The sequence below is a fragment of the Tachypleus tridentatus genome, chromosome 4 (assembly GCF_004210375.1).
Source record: "Tachypleus tridentatus isolate NWPU-2018 chromosome 4, ASM421037v1, whole genome shotgun sequence".
Lineage (NCBI taxonomy): Eukaryota > Metazoa > Arthropoda > Merostomata > Xiphosura > Limulidae > Tachypleus > Tachypleus tridentatus.
In genome coordinates, this window is record NC_134828.1 from 104,479,296 (window position 1) to 104,502,300 (window position 23,005).

Consider the following 23,005-nt stretch of genomic DNA (forward strand, 5'->3'; position numbering starts at 1 on the left):
TGTAAATGAAAACTATGGCAACTCTGTCTTCCTTGCTGTATTATCAAGCACAAATATACACAATGGGTTCTCTTTGCTATAACCACTGTAAGTATCGAAATCTGATTTTAGCATCCAAGACCAGATTTACCGCTGAGTCGCCGAATGGCACTAATCTTCCTACAAAATGTATTGATTATTCATCGCTATACCTCTCATTTTACTAGATATTGTTTACTCAAGTTTGTTTTTCAAAACTTTACAAATAATGTTATCAAAAACTAGCATAATTTTTGTGATCAAATTTATGCTCTAACAATCTGTTTCCTTGATACTTTGGCTAGTTCCTCGCTAGTACAGCGATATGTCTTCGGATTTATAATACTAAAATCAGCGGTTCGATTCCCATTGGTGGACTCAGCAGAGAACACCATGTGGCTTTACTATAAAAAACACACATATTTCGGCTATTTAAAATGTGTAAAATAACGAGAACTAACTTTTTTCTGTTTCATCAGAATTATTTCATATAGATGTAAAGGACGAACCTTAATTATAAATAAATGTTTGATTATAAACCTATTTTATAAATTTGGAAAATAATTGCGATATTTTATTATTTGTTCTCATATTGATTTTTATGATAATGTTTTTATGTCAATACCTTATTATTACTCGTTGAATAGATAAATTTATTATTATGCGCTCCCTGTGGCTCAGAAGTTAGTCTGTATGCTTATAACTCCAAAAATCGCGTTTTGATATTCGATGTGAGCACAGTCCAAATAATCCATTGCGGAGCTTTGTGCTGAAGAATAAACAAAACAAAATAAACATGGTACACGTGTCATTTAGATAAGTGTGAAACATAAGTGCTAGATGGCACTACTATCTACGTATTTTATTCATATTTGGATGACCGTGATGTGAAAAGTAAATTGAGAGAAGTTGTATCAAATGAGGTGTGAAGTATACTGCATTAGAAATAAAAAGTAGTTAAAATCCAGATATGTATTTTCCACATAAACTAATCTTTTACGCGTTAGGAATATTTGTATGTTATTTTTACTTTGGAATAATGCAGGAGAATATGTAAGTTTTAAGGAAATATGTTTCATTTTATTATTAATTTTTGACATGAGGTGTAACCTATAGTTAACATTAATTGTAACTTAAGTTTGAAAATTGAAATAATGATAGCTAACGTTGCATATACGGAAACAACAGATGTTGTTATTTAGAAATAATATCAATAAACGTTGTTTGGGATTGTTAATGTCTGTGTTGGTGTAAAATAGGTTGAGTATTATTAGAATTGTAATGTTTCTAATTCCAGCTGAGAACTTGAGGAGGTAGAGATGGGAATAATCAATCTTATTCTCTGAAGTAGGTTGCGGAGGTATTTATTATAATAAAGATAGGAGGCATTCTGCATATCATTATTGTGTATTTTAATTTTAAGAACGGTATATATATATATATTTAAATGTATTTAAGTGGGTGAGATATACCAAGTAATAAAATATGTTACCGAATTTAACAAAAGGTGGATGGTTAAATAAAGTTTGTTATTAACTACCTGGAAACGTGAAGACTTGATAATGCTTTTCCTGTTCTCAAAGAAGGTAGTAAGAATTGTCCTGGAAATTGTAGAACAGTTGTCTTGCTCTTGATTTATTATTTTATTTTAAGAAGTATCTGGTAATAGCTTTACAAAACCATCTAGTGAAATATGCTATTTTAAAATAAAATTAATATCGATTCACAAAAGGGAAGTCTTTTATTAATTTGTTAACTGCTTTAGCAGATGTTACATTTTATCTAGATAACGAGAAAGGATCTGGTGTTTTGCACTCAAATTTTCATAAAGTTTTTGATAAAATATCCCCAAACATTAGCTAAGAAAATGATTTTGGTTGGATTTGGTGGGAAAGTGAGTAAACTGTCTTTTAATATGAGGAATGATATGAAACAAAGTGATTAAAGGGGAGTCAGTTAAACTGAATTCCATATTGCCAGTGGAATGTCTTTGATATCATTTACTGGGACTGTTTTTCCTCATGCACATTATAATGATGTATAGGTATTACTGAGAGACTTGAACTAGTTAGTAAACTATCCAATTATTTGAGCTTACTTAATGGCATGACTAATGAAAAAGATCTTAGCATAGTGGGGCATAAGTCTCTCAAGCTGTTGAAAGAGTGCTGTGTTTCTAATATCAAAGATAATAAATCTTTAGTATATAAAAATAGACCTGTTGATTGAAAGTTGGTTATTTTCTTATGCAAATAATCATTCAGGCTTCACCTGGAATACTGTGTACATTTTTAGTCTCTTTATTTAAGAAAGTTAATTGACTTGTTGGGAGGGGTTCAGAGGAAAGCTTTAACGATTTAAAGTTTTGGGAACAAAAAGATTATCTAATGGGTATAAATTAAGATTATGTGGATTACTATTTTAAATAGGTTGAAACCCTTGGCTGTTTATGTAAAATATGGTAAGGAAAAAAATATTTTAGTAATTTATATTATTAAATAGTAGGATAGAATAATATAGTTAAAATTTGGAATAGATATCCAACTTTTTTAAGAGGTTTCAAACATTGGAATGAGTTAAATCAAAGTTAACATTTTTGTTTTAATGAGATAAATTTACTTTTCATAGAATGAATTGATGATTTGTTTTCTGTGAATGTGTTGATCATTTTACAAAAGTTTTATAAACATCCTGAAATTTCAGAACTCAGACTACTTAATTATTAGATAATATATGTAAATGCTAATTACCTTATGTTAATGAACTTGACACTGTTTTTATCGGTAAATTTATTTCACAGTGTAACATTAATATCCTTAAAAATTGATATTTGTGTAAAATGATTATTGATTTTAAATAGCTTTGAAACCCTTACTTGATATGAAACACATGTATCCAAGGAACAATTTGTTTTATAATTTAGTATATATTAAACTAATAACTATAATTTTTTTATATACACATGAAGTCGGTGCTGGATGAAGGTAATCACAGGGCCTAGGAACCTTCTGTTCATAGGCTCTACCAGTCATAAGTTAAAACTTGGATAAATGTATGATTTATGGTATGAAATTTAAGTATTTACAAGTGTATAATGTATACTTGCTGTTTGTGTTAATACACTGTAGTTAAATATCAGCTGTATATTTATGTAAATGTGAGTACACAAACCAGTGTATGTACAAAAATTATATCATATAACTTAAAGATGTAATAAAGTTTTCACATTGAAATGTGTATTGTGTTTTTACACTTGGTATATTTTGTCCCTCTAAGATCACATTTTAAGGAAAATTTTCATGAATCCATAGTTCTTGTAGGCCTGTGTCTATTGTGCTTAATAAATAATTTGTCTCTGCCTGAGGTATTTAGAATTAGAATGTTTTAAAATTTATTGTCTGCTATTTTTATTTATGGCTGGTTTGGGTATGGTTCTGGATACTTAAGTGGTCTTTCTACATCACTGTCTTTGAGAAGTAGGCAGTTAAATGGACCTACCTACATTTCTTGTTACAACTGTTCAGACACTGTGCTTTGTTCTATTTCAACTTATGTTAACCAACATAGTTGTTGGCCCTCCATCTTCTTGAAGCTTGGCATGGACAGGTGGTTAAGGTACTCTACTCATAATCTGAGGATTGCAGGTTCAAATCCCTGCCGCACCAAATATGCTTGCCTTTTCAGTTGTGGGGGCATTATAATGTGACTGTTTATCCCACTATTCTTTAGTAAAAAAGTAGTCCAAGAGTTGGTGGTGGGTAGTGATGACTAGCTGCCTTCCCTCTAGTCTTACACTGCTAAATTAGGAATGGCTAGTGCAGATAGCCCTCGTGTAGCTTTGCGCAAAATTCAGAACAAACCTAACCATCTTCTTGGAGCTGTAATTTTAGTAATGAATCAACTGTATTGCAGTTACCAAATTTTTCTGGCAGAGTGATCCTTACATATCTTGGTGTTTATATGGAATTATTCCCACTTTTGGAGATTTTTTTATTGATGCATTTATGACTCCCTCGACACAGACTTCTACTCTATGGTTTTTAGTGCCATGCTTCATGGCCCTGGTGGTATATTGTCTGAGTTTGGATTGCTTGATCATCTATATATCCTTCTCCTCTACTTCTTACTAGGTGGTTGTCTTTAATTCATAACATCTTTGCTAGGTTCTTCTTGTTACTCTTCTTTGCCTAGCTTACTTGTATTTGTCACTTTTTCACATCTGGAGCTTCTCTCTCCTCCATGTTGGAGATCCCTTTTTACATCAGTCTCAGAATTCCATTTTTCACCACAAAGTTCCATACCTTCATCTTCACGTGTAACTTTCATCCATTCTATTCCAAGGTAGGCATATTTGTATTCTTGCTCACTTCTTTTCACCCATTTTACCCCTTGAATTTTATTGCTGAAAGCAACTTATTAATGCTGGCCCATTAATCACCTCCTTCCTTTAAGTCATCCACTGTTTCTTATCTCACTTCTTTTTACTTAGTTTTTTTAGTATGGTCTGTCCAATTTTATAATTATTGATTATTGAATGATTTTATTAACAACCTTCTATCTTTTATTCAGTCATTTTCCTTTCCTTCTCAGGTTCTTTCAGATATTTCTTGAGATTTTGTTCACTTTCTCTTATTACCCAGTTCCTCTTCTTGACTGGAATATCTCTTCAGTTCTCAGAGCTTGTACATTTCTTTATTCAAACCTTTGGCGATATATTCCCTGCACCATTTTTTTTCTTGTGCTATATTTTATTATTCTATTTTGTGGGACAAGTCATTTCAATATTTTTGTGTTGTAAGCTTTCCATATTATTTCCCAGGTTGATTTTATTTCCATATTATTCCTTCCTCCCCAGAACTAGACTGTAAGGGAGAGTCATCGGATGTTTTCTGTAATTACTCTTTCACCTACCCACCCTTTTCTTTTTTGTGTAATTATTCAGACCTCAGTTTTCTCCTGTTTGGAAATTTCACTAAAACTTTGCTCTTATTCTTCCTTTTTGAGTCACTTGTAGATCACTGTGATATTATGCATGTGGTTCAGGCAAGTAGCTTTACATTCCAACTCCAATTGTGACACTTTATTTACTATTTGTATTGGGTAAAGAATATTCCCTTTTTGAGATGGATGTGGTCTTTTACCAAGTAATGCTCTCATTAGTTTCCCTCACTGAGTGGGGGATGCAGTTTGAGTTTTCCCTTTCTGTTACATGAAAAGAAACTCTCAGTTTAAATTTCTTTATCTGCACCAGTCTGTCCATTATTTTTCTCAGTATTGGATTCTAGGTATCTGTTTTGTGGACAGGTAAGTAGTATTTCTGAAGTTAACATTTTCGTTATCCAAAAGTGTATCACAGGTATATAGCCACTGAACCCCCCTCTTCTCTCTGTTGTAGATGCATCTTTTGTTTTGGGAAAAAGGAGCTTTTGATATGCATAGTGTGTCAGTGGAAGTATTCATCCTGGAAGATGTGTTCCTTGTATTGGTTGAGGGCTATATTATAATGCATACAGAAACATGGCTTATACACCAAAACATTTGGCAATGGCATTAAATATTTGCTATTTGTTCTTGGAAGAGTGGCTATCTATATATGTAAAAATGGCTCGTTTGGGTTGAGAAAATTTTTTACGTAGAGGAGTGAGCAATGTTTCGACCTTCTTCGGTCATCATCAGGTTCATCGTCAGATGACGATGCCCAAAGAAGGTCGAAACGTTATTCACTCCTCTACGTACAAAATTTCCTCAACCCAAACAAGCTGTATTTACATATATATTTCTCTACAGGTGGGTTTTTTCAACATCACTGATTATTATTTTGTCAGAGTGGCTATCTATTTGAAATCAATTATCATACAAGGAGAACATTAGCATTTTTGGGAAACAAGCATTTAATTTTATAATAATTCTGCTGTTAGTTATAAAGTACCTATGTCATGTAATTTTCAGTCAAAGGCACTTAGAACAATTTGGAAACAATTTTTCCAATTTAGTGCCAAATTGATTTTTGATTACACAGTAAAATTAACATTTTAAGTGTTTGGAAATTCATTCTTTTTTTTAACATGATATATATCTGAAGAAATGCTGGAAAATACAGAAATTATTCCATGTTTATTAATAATTCCTAATAATCATTTATTCACTTTTATTTTTTTTGCAATCCTGTAAATAATCATAATCTATAGTAATTATACAGCATATTCAGCATTTATTTAACAGGTATGTAGTATGAATTAAGTCTCTTGTTTTGAAGGTAAGTGTGCATTTTTTTGGCACTGAAAAACTAGGTGTGAGTAATTTTGTAGACTGTTAAAATATATCTACAGAGATTTGTTTTTCAGATGGTACTATAATGCATAAATTAAATGGTAATGATTAATTCCTAACTAATTGTTATTATGTAACTGTTTCTAAAAAGAAAATATTACAAACTGTATAAGGTAAGTTTCTTTCAGGCCTGAGTTAATGTCTCTGAAATCTATTATACTTGAGTTTTATTAGTTCTAAATTTAGAAGAAAAAATAATGAAGTATCCTATATTTACACAAATGTACACACTATATAGTTATGTATTACAGCCAGTTTTAACCAGAAAATGTTTCATTTCAGAACCCGAAGTAATTATGGTGAAGGGGATAAGAAAGAACGCTTCACGTGCACTTTGTCATTGGTGTTTGTTCAGTGTATCATTAATGCAATTTTTGCCAAAATAAGTAAGTATTATAAGCACAAACAACCTTAAAAATATATGTGAAGCCAAGTTTATCATTTGATTTATTACTTCTCACTGAATTTCATTGGGTTTTGGGAAATTTAACCTCTGATCAAGTTTAAACTGAAAGAATAAGTGTAGGCTTCATGTTGTGGTGGACTGTGTATTTCAGTGTCAAGAGGTAAACTTATTTACAAGTTGGGCTTTACATTTACCATTTAGTACTTTAAACAAGACGTTGTATGAATAATTCACAGATATCTATTATTAGCATGCGTGCTGCATATTTTTGAAAATTTGTAAATGGTGGATCACTGATTAAAAAATTATAAAACTTTGCTTCAATTAATGATTAAATAACTTTAATAATAGAATTTACTGTTTTAAAATATTATGTAGGCTGCTTTTATACAGTAGCATTTCTAGTTTTCAACTGCATTGTGTGTTTTCTATTTAGCTAACAAAAATATTTGTTTTTAACTTTTAATATCTCTCATATAGTATTGGGTTTAATAGATATGAAAATAAATATTAAAATAAATGTTCTCATGATAACTATAACTTTTGAATATTATGTTTATAAACGTTTATACAAATTAAATTAATTTTTATATCAAGTAACTTTTATAGACTATGAAATTACTAAAGTCCATTAGTTGTATTTTGAAAATTTATTAGAATAAATCTTTTCATATTAAAATTGTAAAATATAAATACAAAGCTATCATTTTTAAAAATTTTATACAAGTAAAAACTTGGATGAAATTTAAAGTATATCACAAGGAAAATAAGTTTATAGACAATATTTGAGTTTGCAAGAAATTAAGTAAAATTTTTTTAAACTGCTCTTAAAAATAAACTTCATTAATAAAATTTTGTCAATGAGCAGTTTGTGAATTTGACAAAAGAAAATAATAATTTTTAGGATAAATATGAATAACATATCATTTTTTGTCATCTGATTTGTTATTACTATTATTATTTTTAATGTTTTTTAAATCCACATTTACTTTTGAAATGTACTGCAGACTGATGCAGAGTTGCAGAACAAAGGTTTTTGATATGTTGACCATTACAATTGTGGTATTTCAGGAGCTAGTGTTGATTACTTTCAGTAACCTGGAAGCTAGTGTGCCATATGTTTTTCAGCTCTCTTCAAAGCTGTTTGATGCACATTGTGCTTATGGATATGAGGGTTCCTTAGGTTTGGACCTATATTTGTTGAAAACTTAATAACAAGAGCTTTTTATTTTTTATACATTTTCCAAGAACAAGATATTCTAAACACATGGTTAGACATATTATTACAGTGTGTGTTTTATTAACAGTGTAATACTCGTGTAAGGAAATTGCTTATATCATGATCAACATTGTATTAGCAGTGAGTTTGATTTTAACATTTCATGTTTATAACTGATTAGCCTTATAGGGTTTACATTCTCACATTTTTCTATTTTTACAGTGTTGGCAACATTTTTGAATCAAGGACATGATGAAACAACACAGAAATACTATGGTATATGTTCTTTTTCGTACTTAGGAGCTATGATTGCAAGTAATATGGCCCTTCAACATGTGAACTATCCAACTCAGGTACATTTTAATTGTTGTAAATTGTATTATTTCTAGTTATTAGGATTAGCATATGTATGTATGTGATGCATGGTGAGGACTTTATGAAAGTTTTTTTCTTAAATATACTAGTGGAAATGTAAAGAGTAAAAGTACTTAAAATTAAAGTGTTTCTGTCCACTGGGCTTGGTTAGTTAAGAAACATTTTATTTTAGGTTTTTTATGAAGAAACTCTTAAGTTTTGTGTAATTTAAAAACATCTCAAAGGATGAAGGCAGTTGATTTAAGATCCATCATTTCATTTACAAAATTTGAATGTTATGGAATACATTCTTTTAATTTTCAGCAAAATCTGGAAATTGTGTTAAAAAGATGATTATTAACTAACTCTATAATATCCTAACCACTAGTTTACTTAGATATTAAGTAAAGTGGTAAATGGAAGAATAATACAACAAAGTATTGTTGGCATATTCCAAAACAGTTGAATTTTAAGTGTAAACATTTAGGATAATTTTAAATCTATTGAAGAGTTTTGCGAGTTGTTAAGAGTTGGACAATCTTTAGCTATGAATAAACTTTTTAAATGTAGATTTCGGGGTCTGAAAATACTGTAGTTAAGAGCAGTGAAAGTGTTATATGAAATACTGTGACTATTGTGTTGTAGAATGTGACTGACTGGATGAGAGCCTGGGTTTAAGTAGTGAATGGTTGGTTCTGTTAGATATTCCTAAGCATTCAGACTAATTTTTAAGTGGCTTTTTCTTTAGTGTTCATGACCTTACAGCAAGTTCATACTTATACATGGGCCATAAACATAGAAGTTTTGTATTAAAATAAGTGTTCAGTGTGGAGGAGGCTAGGTCTGTATATTAATGTGAGCTGAATTTGAGGGTAGAAGTTTTTTATTAAAATAAGTGTTCAGTGTGGAGGAGGCTAGGTTTGTTTATTAATGTGAGCTGAATTTGAGGGTAGAAGTTTTTTATTAAAATAAGTGTTCAGTGTGGAGGAGGCTAGGTCTGTATATTAATGTGAGCTGAATTTGAGGGTAGAAGTTTTTTATTAAAATAAGTGTTCAGTGTGGAGGAGGCTAGGTCTGTATATTAATGTGAGCTGAATTTGAGGGTAGAAGTTTTTTATTAAAATAAGTGTTCAGTGTGGAAGAGGCTAGGTCTGTATATTAATGTGAGCTGAATTTGAGGGTAGAAGTTTTTTATTAAAATAAGTGTTCAGTGTGGAGGAGGCTAGGTCTGTATATTAATGTGAGCTGAATTTGAGGGTAGAAGTTTTTTATTAAAATGAGTGTTCAGTGTGGAGGAGGCTAGGTCTATATTAATGTGAACTGAATTTGAGGGTAGAAGTTTTTTATTAAAATAAGTGTTCAGTGTGGAGGAGGCTAAGTCTGTATATTAATGTGAGCTGAATTTGAGGGTCGAAGTTTTTTATTAAAATAAGTGTTCAGTGTGGAGGAGGCTAGGTCTGTATATTAATGTGAGCTGAATTTGAGGGTAGAAGTTTTTATTAAAATAAGTGTTCAGTGTGGAGGAGGCTAGGTCTGTATATTAATGTGAGCTGAATTTGAGGGTAGAAGTTTTTTATTAAAATAAGTGTTCAGTGTGGAGGAGGCTAAGTCTGTATATTAATGTGAGCTGAATTTGAGGGTAGAAGTGTTTTATTAAAATAAGTGTTCAGTGTGGAGGAGGCTAGGTCTGTATATTAATGTGAGCTGAATTTGAGGGTAGAAGTTTTTTATTAAAATAAGTGTTCAGTGTGGAGGAGGCTAAGTCTGTATATTAATGTGAGCTGAATTTGAGGGTAGAAGTTTTTTATTAGAGAGGAAAGTTGTTTTTTAATTTGCAAGGATTGTAAATTCATAAATAAGGTGGGAGATGACTGGTAAAAATGTTGGTGTACCCATTTGCTGGTGGTTGGAATTTGTTGTTTTGGAAACTGCATGTAATATTTGTTAGAAAATCATTCCTCCAGCTGTTATTAAACATATATTTCCATAGAAGGGTAATTTGTTTGTTTTAAAATGAAATAATTTATATGATGATTAAAAATTCTATTTAATAGAATTTTAAGGTACGGTCAAATTATTCTATTTTGCACAAACAAATTAACCTTCTACAGAAACACTTTTGTGGAAAACCTAATATTAGTGTGAATATATTATTATTTTATTACCTTCTTTCCTCTTAGTGTTAAATTTTATGTTACTCCCTTTCAATAATTTTTATTTTAATGTTGCATCTTTCCAAGTAGTATTGTTATATGGATACTAATTTCTTAATATTACTCAACACAGGGTACTTAATTATATTATGCATGTTTATTAATTGTACAATAAGTGTATCTAAATATATTTAACTACTAACAGTCTTATGTATAATGGTGATTGAATTAAGCATTACTATTTCAGTTGCAATTTCTTCTGGACTATAGTAATTTGTTACTAGATAATTTGGTCTAGAAAATCTTGTGACATTAGTTATCTTTATTCTGGTTTTGCATTATCAGACTTTTTTAAGCATATCAAATTTAAGTGGCAGTGATAAAATTATAAATTTGCTGTTAATTCTTTGAGTTATCAAATCACTTGCCAGACTTGTTGAAGAATGTCATTGTGGTTGAAAGTTTTATAAATAGTATTTGTATATTTTATTTAAATAGTTGAGTATCCCTTCTCATCACCATCTGATTGAAAACAAATCTATATTTATAAAGATATTTTTTAGTTATATACTCTCTAAAAATAATACTTTCTCTTTCATTTTCAGGTTGTAGGGAAGTCTTGTAAACCAATACCAGTTATGATTCTTGGTGTTTTAATTGGACGTAAAAACTATACACTTTTAAAGTACTTGTTTGTATTGTTGATTGTGACTGGTGTTTGTTTGTTCATGTACAAGGACAACAAAGCTGCTTCTGACACCCACTCAGGGTCATTGATTGGTGTGGGAGAAGTTTTACTGGTAAGTTGTAATTCACCGTAAAGTTTCACTAGTAAGTTATTAATGATGAAAACATGAGAAAAACAGTTTTATGATGTTTACTTGATAAAATTATTTGAACTGACACAAGAAATAAAGAAACTTAAGGTATATTCATGTTATTAGATATTGCAATCTCCACCTCTACCACTGAAGGTGGATGGAGGTTGTTTTCATCCCTATAAATGTGTGTATGTTTATCAGCAAAATTTCTCAAATAGTTTAAAGGATTTTGATTAACAATGGTATAAATTTTGACTATGATCCAAATTAGATTAGTCTTTGAAGTGTCAAGTTTACAAAAATCCTAGAAAAAAACTGTTAACATGAAAGCTGATTTTCTTCCACTATTTTTGCTCTATAACTCAGTGAAAATTAACCTTTGTAGACAGTTGTAGAATATTATTCCCCATTGTTCTGTGATTACTGGTCTGTGTTTGTTTATATTTTTAAGAGTCAAATGTGACCAACTCTGTGTGGTGGGGAAATGTACTCTACTTAGTGCCTATTTTTTTTTTTCAAATGTTGCTTGTATTTTATCAATGAAAATACATAGTAATTGTGTAATTTTACATGTATATATTGTGATTAGTTAATTTTGTAAGGGCTAATAGTTTGTTTTTTTAACATTCTGTATTACACACATTTCTGGTCATGTTTAACTGTTTTGGTAGCTCGTTTCACTCACTATGGATGGGTTTACCGGTGCAATCCAAGAAAGGATGCGCTCTGAGTACCAGTCTAAGTCAGGTCACATGATGCTAATGATGAATATTTGGTCTATATGTTACCTTGGAATAGGTAAGATTTAGTATTCTAATGACTGGCAATCATTGTATAAGGTGATTTGACTTTGATTTTTTGTCTTAGTTTCTGTCTGAAAATAGCAAATTTCATTTTACAAAACTGCATTGTCTGGATGAAAAGAAAACTGACTTTTTATGGGTAGAATCTCTCAAAATATTGATTGATACAGTAAAGTAGAGATAAAAAGGTTTTTGTTTAAATGCACGCACAGAAAAAAACACAAGAATAAGGTCACAGCACGCCCACTAATCTTACCAAGATGTTTCATGAATTGCTTAGTGACTTACAGTACACAAGTCTTCTATACTTCTAATTTTTTGTGAGCTATGTGCTTATTATATCTACTTTTGAAAGTGTGTACCTTATATTACCACTATAATATCTGTATTATTATCAGTAATAATGTTATTCTAAGCCTGAGGAGTTAAAAAGAGTGCTGATGTTACAGCACTATATATACAGTAATCTGTTCTTGTTTATTTATTTGTTATTTAATACTAAGTAACTTGTACATTTCGTTCTTGGTCATATAGAGCGGCCTGGATTACTGTCTAGTGTCGAAATACTTCCTCTAGGCTTAGGTTTACAAGAAACATAACCTTTGGCCTGGAAGACACAGGGTAAATTTTTAAGACTTGTGCTGAGATAAAAACAGTATCTTTGATGCTGGGAAATACAATAAATGCAGTCTTCAAAAAGTGTTAAAGAAACATAAAAGTATTGACTTACCTTTGATGATTGCATTTAATAGATGTTTTGTTTTCAGCTCTTTTGTTGACTGGAGAAGTGTGGAAGTTTTTGGTATTTGTACAGAGTTATCCTTATGTCATTTACAACATCTTAATGTTTTCCATTACCAGTGCATTAGGACAGGTAAGCAGATTTTATTGACAGTTTTGAAAGTTAAATTTTCTAGCTAAATAGTGTTTGTGCCTTGGGGTTGAGGTTAATGGTATGATAATCTTTATATAATAAAATTATAAAATGTTAATCCTAACTTTTCTTGAAAAGATTTAAGGTTTTTATGTAGCAGGCAACATTCATCATTCATAATAAAACAGGTGATTGATTTAAGTTGATTTTTATTCAACCACTTTTATTTTGCAGAAAATGATATTTTTTTGTAAATAAACAAATCAAATAAAATGAACATTGTTATGAGCAATGAATTGTGATTTAAGGTAAGCTGAAATATAGGATACTGGTTTCACCAAAGATGAAACCTAATAAACAGAAGATCTATGATTTTATAAGTTTTGAAACAGATGTTTCGTTTACTAGGTTTTATGAAAATGTGTGCTTGTAACAATTGTATGTTTATGTTGAATGGCTAAAAATACTTCCATGTATTTTAGGTCTATTTATTCATGGTGCTAGTCGTAGATATGTTTGGAAAAATGCCAAGATTGTAGAACTAAGACAATTGTGTTTTGGATGGATGAACTTTTATAAAAACCATATGTTGTAACAATAATGTTTGAAAACAGCAGTTCCTTGTTTCTACTGTATTTGTTTTGCCCTTCCTATTTCACACAACAAATACTATTAAAATGTTGGAGTTCAAAATAAACCTGAAATAACTCTTGAGTGACATGTGGAAATCGTGGAATAAACTACAGATAGAAGTTGTCTGGAAATTGTTTCAATGCTCCAAGTGTTACTAGCATTGCAAACATATCCAATGAAATTGAAAACAAATCTTTTTAAAATATTTCTTTGTTGCTACATGATGTTTATAGCTTTAATTCCATACCTTTCTCGTCTTGCTTTACTGAAACAACTGAGTTTGGGTCTTTGCAGCTTGCATAATAATATCTTATATTATCTTTGAGGAATCATCTTATGTTAAGAACATATCTAAGAAAATATCTAACAAGAAGGACAAGTGAAATAATTTAAAACGTTTTTATTAATACAAACATTTTCATTTCAAATGTAGAAAGGTCAGGTAATTCATTATAAATGCACAAAAGTAATTAAAGATGTATATTTCTGAATAAACATTGAAGTTTCACAATAATAAAAAAATTCACAGTGACATTATTGTTTAAGTATTACATTATATTATGTAAAAGAACAAAAACATTGTTTATGCAAATGTTTAGAAAGTGTCTTGTAGTTTGTACCATAAATGTACTAACTTACCACCAGTGAAGTGACCACAAATTAAAATAAGTCTACCCTAAATTTAACCACAGCTGAACTATATGTAGTGGTCAAGAAAACAGTTAAAAAATAACCCAAAAATATAACTAAATGCAGAATCAATATTGCTACAGTAATATGACTAACTACAATCTAAAGCAACGATAACTCTCGAACTGTAACAGATGTGTTTTGGAATTAATTTCATAACAACAAATTGACTTAGAGAAACATGATCATAACTTCTGAATGTGAACTGTTTCGTATTACATGACAAGGTTTTGCCAAAAAGAACAACAATAAAAGCAAGCAAATTTCATTACAATCTCATTGTCATGTACCTTTACTGCAGTCAGAATAAGCACTTTGCAAAATTTAAAAACAAAAGGCTGTTTCTTCAAAATAAATTTTTCATTTATTTCTTCACAGATGTTCATCTTTTTGACAGTCAGTGAATTTGGACCTCTTTCCTGCTCTATCATAACTACCACAAGAAAGTTTTTTACTGTTCTTGGATCAGTAATTATTTTTGGAAATGCACTTTCCAATCGACAGTGGATAGGAACAGCATTAGTGTTTTCAGGTAATCTCATCAGTTAGTAAGTGGAGCTGAAGTCCAACACGTGAATTGGTCTCATTTAAAGCCTTCTTTTCAGAAAACTTTCATATTATTGTAGGTTTACTTTTCTGTGTGTCTTGTTAGGCCAATGGAAATTGGTTTAATTTTAAGCTACATGTTCACAAAGGACAAACTATCCGTGATTATTGTAACATAAAATCTGTCCTGTAATCATCTTTATAGTTTATTTGAATTTAAAACCTTAGTTGTTTTTATGATATCTGAGATTCTATTCAAACACCAAGCTATTGACAGAGAAAGTGAGGAAACCTGTAATGTTGAGATTTTATTCTCTATGTAATGTGGAGATGCTGTGTGATCATTTGCTGGATCAAGTGCAAAGGTCCTCTTCCATTCCTGTCTTGCTTGGTTCCTTTTTTCAAGTTTAACAGCCAGACCTACATACCTTTATTTGGCAACAAAAATTTTTCCTAATGCTTGAAAGATTTAAGGATGACAAAAGATGTGTTGGTTTGTGCAGGCTATTCCATTTACTAAAGTATATTAAGTTTTTTAATCATTCACATATTTATCAGGCCTTCCCTTTAAATTCCTTACGTTTACTGCATCCACCATGTTGGAAGGAATCCATTGATGCTAAGCCCATCTACTAAGCCTAAAAGTTTTCTAATATTGATAAATGTTTTAATTGTACCTATCCAAAGCTAAACGTGAAAACAAACTTATATTTAGCCATTATTGAAGAACTTTTAAACCAAACATTTTCTTCAGCATTGTCACAGTTGTGCCTGTCTTGTGTATGGACTATGATTCTATAATCGGGACCAATAAATAGTCAACTCCAAACTACTGAAGCAATATGAATGTCAATTAAGTGTTGCCATTGTAAAGTTTCATCTGATGACATTTTGCAAGTGATATGACTAAGTAATGACCTTTTTAAAAATGCCCAAGAAAGTAATGTTTACTGATTCTTCTATGATTATTTTCTAAATATGAGTATCAATAATTATAACTATTTAATTCTGGTTAAAAGCAGATTTAAATTTGTTTCTGTCTTTGTTCCTTATTGAATGCATTACAAGAAATAACGATACAAGCCTTGAAATTGCAGAATAATTACCATGTTGAGTTAATTACTTACATAACATGTTATTCTAATTTTGGTTGGCTTGTTTAGGTTATTGTAAGACTATATAGTGATGAATGTTTTATTCAAAATTCTATTAATATTCTAGTGGAAGTCTTTCATATAAAAAAATTTGTCTTGCACAGTGAATTTTCAAAATGTTATAGTGTCATAACTTTTATTGTGAAAAGAAAACCTCACTGCAGTTAGTGTAGAAAAATTAAACACTTTCACTTATTAAAACTTTAATATCATATGTAATGAATAAATTTTCTAGTTTTTATTTTTATTTAACTCCCTGATTTTCAAATTTTGTAAAATAACCTTATAACTGTTAAGTTTTGTGTTACAAAATAAATGTTATTCCAGTTTTGGTCTGATTTTAAATTTAGGCTACTCAAAGAATATAAAAAATACAAGGTTTTTGCTTTTGTTAAGCACTCTTTGCATGCTAAATAAAATGGGTTATCCATTTCCTTTGGTTTTTTTACATGTTTAACTGCATGGTTGTAGATACAACACCTCAGGGGATGTACTATTTGATTAATCAAATTTAATTAATAAGCCCATCAATTAGCAAATACCACTAATTATATAGATCTAGTGTCTGTGGAAATAATGAAAATAAGACTCCTATTTTTGAAAGCATATAATTTTCATCACATACCAACTGTATATATGAAAATGCTGTCATTAAATAAAAAAAACAATAATTTGATTGTTTACACTAGCTGTTTCTTCCCTTCAAAATAAAAACTGAAATGCACAGTTTTTTTGTTTTTTTCTGTTAGGTCTCATTTTAGACAGCTGTTATGGAAAGTCAGGACCTGACAAGAAGAAGTGAACAGTAAATTATTTTTAGGAAGTTAAATTTATTTTTGAACATATGCTTTTACCTCCCTTGTTTTTGAAGCTGGTAAAACAAAATTTAATATTTTATGGTCAAAATGTAATTTTTGTTATACAAGTTGTTTTTGAAAATTGAAATTTAAATTAAGTTTGTTCAGGAAAATAGCCTGAAATAATTAAAACTGTGATTTATTGAATGTGTGTTCTATTACCAAAATACCATTTTGGTGACTGTTAAGTTTTGGGTGAAAAAAATAGCTTACAATTATATTTCAGCCATTTATAAATGCAATTTTATTGCTGTTTTTATGGCAAAGCCTTTCTTTTTTTATTGAATAATTGTTTCTTTAAGTCACCTTGACATCAACTCTGAAGCTGTAATACTATTCAATCTAAAGTTGTTTTTTAACAATTTATTTGGAAATTTAGCTTAAAATTTTGAAGTTAAAAATAAGGATAAGATGTCTTGAATTCAGTTAACACTTTTATAATAGATCCATTGTTGGCTTATTTAGTTTGCTAAAAGCTTTTGACTGCATCACGAACAACCTTTAACCACAACATAGAATAAATAGTATCATTAAACTAGTTAGGTGTTGAATTATGAAAAACAGTGACATGAAATATACAGTTGCATACCCTCTAAGGTGATAAGTATTAGATAATTGAGTTTCTAGTATGTTTACAGTTTTTACACCTGAGTTGGTTTGTCTGATGCTAGTCAAGCTAGCAAAATGTAGCAAATTTATCCTTGCTGTTATGTTTAGAAAACCTTAAATACTTAGACAAAAAGTTTTAATGTAGAAGTGTGATTTAAGAACGTTTTACTATTTTGTCATGTATGTTTGTCCGAGCTTTCTACTTTGCTGACTCTTAAATACTATGCTTGTTATTGGATATTCTCATAGCTGACTTGCACGGTATTACAGTTCTGTTTCATCCTTTTCAGACCTACTGAACTGAGCTTGATCATGTTTTTAAGTTACTAGTTTTAGTCATGAGTTTTATTTAAGTTGGTAGTTCATGTTACAGTTCATACATTCATTTTTTCTATTTTCCTATACTGCTTAAATTTGAAATTTTTTGAAACTATTAAAATGTTTGAATGCCTTATAATCTTATTAACATTGGTTTGAAGTAATCTTTTGATAAATGAGGAACAGGTTTAGTTTGACAAAGGTAGTTTCTTTTAACAGTACAAACATGTCTTCTTTTACTGTTAGTTGTTTCTAATCATGTCGATTATATTGTCACTGCACAATTTCAGTTTGTTTTTATGAATATGTTGTTTTTGTTTCTTCATTTTCTTGAAGGTCCTTTTCACATTTGTTGCCAGAAAACTCCAAATGATGTTTGATTACCAAAAATGTAAGAAAACATCTTTTCTCTTGATATGAAGTAATGTTTTCCAAGTGGTTTGTTATTTTATGAGGGACACTTCTGAACTGAGTTTGAATACCAATCATGGATCTTTTATAAAATATAATATTTACTATTCATGGAGAAATTCTTAAATAATGTCTGGCTTGGCCAGGTGGTCACATTTAGCACTCAACTCAAAATTTGAGGGTTCAAATCCCCATCACATCAAACATTCTCATCCTTTCAGCCATGAGGGTATTATAATGCTATAGTTAATCTCACTATTTGTTGGTAAAAAGAATAGCTGAAGTGTTGGTGGTGATGAATAGCTGTCTTCTGTCTAGTCTTGCACTGCTAAATTAGGGGTATGCAATGCAGACAGCCCTTGTGTAACTTTGTGCTAAATTCAAAACAATCTTAAATAGGGGTAAGGAATTTATATCTTGTACTCATCTTTGAGTGCAATGTAGAAAACCTTCTCTTTTTCTGTTGCTTCAAGTTGTTCTGCCTATCCACCATGATCTATATTGATGTTGGTCATATTGTAGACGTCGCAAGTGAAGGACTCGCTAGTTAAATCACCATCTTAGAACCCGATTTGACAAGGATCATTTATTTCATTCTTGTTTTACTCTTTATCAAAAGTAATTCCCATTTTGTAATTAAAATTACAGCAAACTTCAAATCCTCAGTTAAGGGGTTGTTAGTGTTTGTGATGGATTCCTTAGATCAACAGCTGTTTCACATATAAAGATTTATTAATGAACAAACTAATATCTGAAGGCAACAGTACACATGTTGGGTATTTATTATTACACTAAGAAAATATAAAAAGTTCTGTTTATTTCTTTATATAGTTTTAAATTGTTGGCATGTTCATTTGTGTAGGGGTGAGTTTGGAAGACCATACAAAAGGAAATGCAATAGGTATTGCTTGAGGTAACTGTAATAAGGCCATAATTTGTGTATTTTAAACCCTTTATTTTAAAATCTCCAACCAGATTGTATGTGTAGCACAACATTACTATAAGAATATTACAAAATTACTTTTGTCTAAATGAATAATCAGATAATTATATAATAGTAGTAACAAAATAGAATTGTGGCTCTAAAACAGCATGAGTACCTCTTAATTAGGATATATGCTGTTTTTGTCTTATGAATAAGTGACTTCATTATAATATATTTGTATGTATACCTTTTCATCTGACATGTAGAGTAGCAGCATCTCTTACTGACTAGTAAAAGATCTCTGATAGTAACATTGTAGACAGCCTGTTTAGCAGGGATGGTGATGGTAGGGTTATGTGTTGCTAAGAGCACTTGGATTTCCAAAATTTTACTGTATTAAGTTCGTTGTGTATATAATAAACAATTTTCTGTGTTATTCATTGGTTAAATGCATTTAGTTCCCAGAGAATGTTGTGGAGTTATTAACAGTTTTAATTCTGAGCTTGTCTCATTTAGTTGTGGTTTAAGGCAAGTCTTAAATTGCAAGAGAGTCCACTACCACGTGCACTAAACCATAACTTTAAATTATGTTTGGTTAAGTATAATCTGTTACTAGTACACTACTATGTTACTAATAGTGTAAGAATTGTGCTTGGTTGAGTAAAACACTGGAAAATTGTTGTAAAAAAATTCAAAATTGTATAACTCGTCATACAAGTAATGAAGTTTACCGTTACCATTTTGATTACGTGGGGAACACAGATGTCTTTCTAGGGAATTGTCTCAAATGTTTTGGGTCTTAAAATTATCCTTTAAGTTTATATACACAAGGTGAGTTTTTATTTTAATAATTATAACAATTTTGCCCATACTGTTGAGGTAAGTGTCACATTTCACTTCTGTGATAGGTACAGCAGTGACTGTAGCTTCATACACACACTTTCCATGTGGTAGCATCACCCCTGGTGACTGTGTAACTTGTGTTTACAGGGACGTTTTTAAGCATCTGTTTCACATTTCAGTAGTGTATCTCTTATAAAATATTTTATTCATAATTATTCTAGTAGCCACTATGCCTCTGTTACTTTGTTGTCCACTCAATGGAATTGTTCTTTTGTTGATTGTTTTCTTTTTCTCACTGTTCTGTACATTCTATCATAGATCTGTTTGGTGATTATTTTCACTTACCTGTATGTCACTCATCCTGACAACTGTTTTGTCGACACACAGTAGATTGTATTGTCTGATTTTTAACATAAATAACCATTTCCTTCTGTTCTCCACATTTTCTCTATTCTGTAATAGTTTTATGTACTTCATGTTCCAACCTGTTTTCTGAGACACAATGATTTACTTTATAGTTTCCATATATAATAGCTGTTTATTTATTTATTATTACCAATTGAAGCTAGACTATGTATGGAAGACTAACCAGCAAAGTAATGGTTTAATAGTCTGCTGGATACATGCAGGTTTTATTAAAACTTGGTATGGTCTATTTTCAAGTCAAAATATGTAACCTTTCAGTTGACTTCATAAAGTGCTACAAGACACAGTTAAAACGTGTTTTACCAGCTAGTGTGAGTTGTTGTTCTTGATGTTGTGTCCATGGGTAAATTGTAAGTTAATATGGGAAATATTATTTTAAAAGTTAAACAATATAAATTTTGATAAGTTTTAAATAACTGCATCATTAATAATCAAGGAATTCCATTTTGGTGTGGCGGGAGAAGACATTTAACTGAACCTGTATACTATTATTTATAACATTCTGATTTATTCTCTCTCAACATTTTGACGGAATGTGTGTATCACATGTTTAATATTTCCATGTTCTAGATTAAACATGCAACATTTTAAACTGCTTGCTTGTACCAATAACATCAGGTTAAATGCTCTGTTCTAGTAAGTTTTCAAAGTCAAAATCACTCATTTTATTTGAAGTTATGTTTAAACAATATTTACTTTAGAGGTTTATTGCAACAATTTTGTTTACATATGTAACTTCAAAACATGCCTGGGTTAGAGAATGATTGCATCATTCAGAATTACTTGTAAAATAAATCAATTTAAAATATTAAATTTTGTTCTTTGAAACACATACCAGTGGAGGATTGTTAATTTACTGAATATAGTAAGTGTGAGAATACTGGTTCTTTGCAAGGCAAAAGTTTCTTAATATTTGTTGCTGTAACCTATATTACCATGAATACTATTTTCGAACAAGGCCTGTACTGGAACAAATTTAAGTGACTCATCATAGGATGCATCTAATAGAGCTGTTCCATTTATTTATTCCAGTATTATATATTCTTTCAGTGTTAAAATATTGGGAAAATGAAATAAGCCAAACCAGCATTGAATATTAAAACATTCAGTCACTTTGTATTTACAAATAAATAATGAGCTGTTTATAGAAAGTAGACTAGAATGACGTAATATATAAGTAATTGAAATGTAACAGTAATTACATTGATAACGTAGCCAGTACTTTTGCTCACAACAGGCTCCATAACAAATATTATGAAAGTTTGTAGATATGAACTTTCCTTACAAGGAGATTTCACCAGTTCAAAGTTTTGTTTAAAATTAGTTGGGAATAGCAAAACTTCTTATTTGTAATGTTTCACTAGGTGAAATTCAGAAACTATACAATACAGTACATTTTGAATAGTTTTACTATGTGAAATGTTTGAAATATATTTCTCCTATATAATTAGTTTTATATATAGTTTTGGGACTGTTATAGTAATTATGGATATATTTGTGCTGAGATGATCCCAGTGAATATATATCAACTGTGTTCAATAAATGTGTAAGATAATGTTTATTTACAAAAATCTGAAGCCAATCTCTGTCACTGTTACATAGATTGTGGAGCAGATCTATATAACATAAACCTTTAATACAGTGAAATTTATCTTCTGCATTAGTCGTACTGACCACCAATGGAAATATAAACCTTCTTCCTCACTAACAGTTCAGACATCCAAACTGTAGAAAGTCTTATTAACCTTGACATATATACAGAAAGATGACAAATATTTCACTTGGTGATAAATTTGCCCTATACTTACATGGTTACTATCTTAATAGAATCTACAAAAGATTTGTTGATGACTTACATTAACTGGGGCTAGTCTGATGGCTTTATGAATATGCTTAAGCCACTTTACTATACACAGTAGCAATACATTTTGTATCCCATTAACCAAGTCTGCTGTTGCTGACTTATTGAAAATAGTTTGAAGTTATTTCCCAAGATCTCATTGTCAATGTAACACCATTCTGCAGGATGTATTTAAACAAAACTGCGAGGGACATTCTCATCTTAAATGTTAGAACTATTGGTATAGTTGTTTCTAAAATACTTAACTTCATGCACATAACTGTGGAACAATTTCATCCATTCCTGCCCATCTGTTTAAGTCTGCAGCTAGGGTAGTTGCTACATCCCAGATACTGAAGTAAGGAGACTTTGTACAAGGAGCAAGGAACTAAATCATATACTTTATAGAATAACACAAGCCACATATTATAGCATGTTTTAATACCAGCATGACAACTTAAAATTTCCTCTTTCAAAATATGTCCATTATGTTTACAAAACCAGCAGTGGTAACCAGCTAAGGAATCAATGCATCCTTATTACTAAAAAGCTTTTGTCTCATGACACTGAACAGTGCTAGGGAGATTGGTGTATAAAGTTAACTACAGTTTCTAGGTTCATCTTTATTTCACTGAGAAATATACTTTTAAGAAAGGTTTAGATCTGTCAGATGAGAAAATTAAATGTGGATTTTCTTTAAAATTGCCTAATAATAGATTCAGAAAAAAGATTTTTTATCATTCAATTTTAAATGCTTTACATTCCTAATAGTAGT

At 30.3% G+C, this 23,005-nt stretch overlaps 1 protein-coding gene across 4 annotated transcripts; it reads left to right on the forward strand.

Moving 5' to 3' along the window:
- The first annotated feature begins 848 nt into the window (after positions 1-848).
- meigo (Solute carrier family 35 member B1 homolog meigo) lies at positions 849-21,961 on the forward strand. Of its 4 annotated transcripts, XR_013027963.1 has the most exons (10): positions 887-1,071; positions 6,631-6,734; positions 8,196-8,326; positions 11,086-11,280; positions 11,973-12,099; positions 12,872-12,978; positions 14,680-14,833; positions 16,751-16,806; positions 18,122-18,174; positions 19,382-21,961. XR_013027963.1 is itself a non-coding variant. In XM_076500365.1 (9 exons), exons 1-8 carry the CDS (start codon positions 989-991, stop codon positions 16,801-16,803), a joined length of 954 nt encoding a protein of 317 aa, XP_076356480.1. In that variant the 5' UTR covers positions 887-988; the 3' UTR covers positions 16,804-16,806; positions 18,122-21,961. The 4 variants fall into 4 exon arrangements, 3 of the variants coding, with proteins under 3 accessions (XP_076356481.1, XP_076356480.1, XP_076356479.1); XM_076500365.1 differs by having other exon boundaries at positions 18,122-21,961; XM_076500366.1 differs by having other exon boundaries at positions 849-941; positions 16,751-21,961.
- The last annotated feature ends 1,044 nt before the right edge of the window (positions 21,962-23,005 follow it).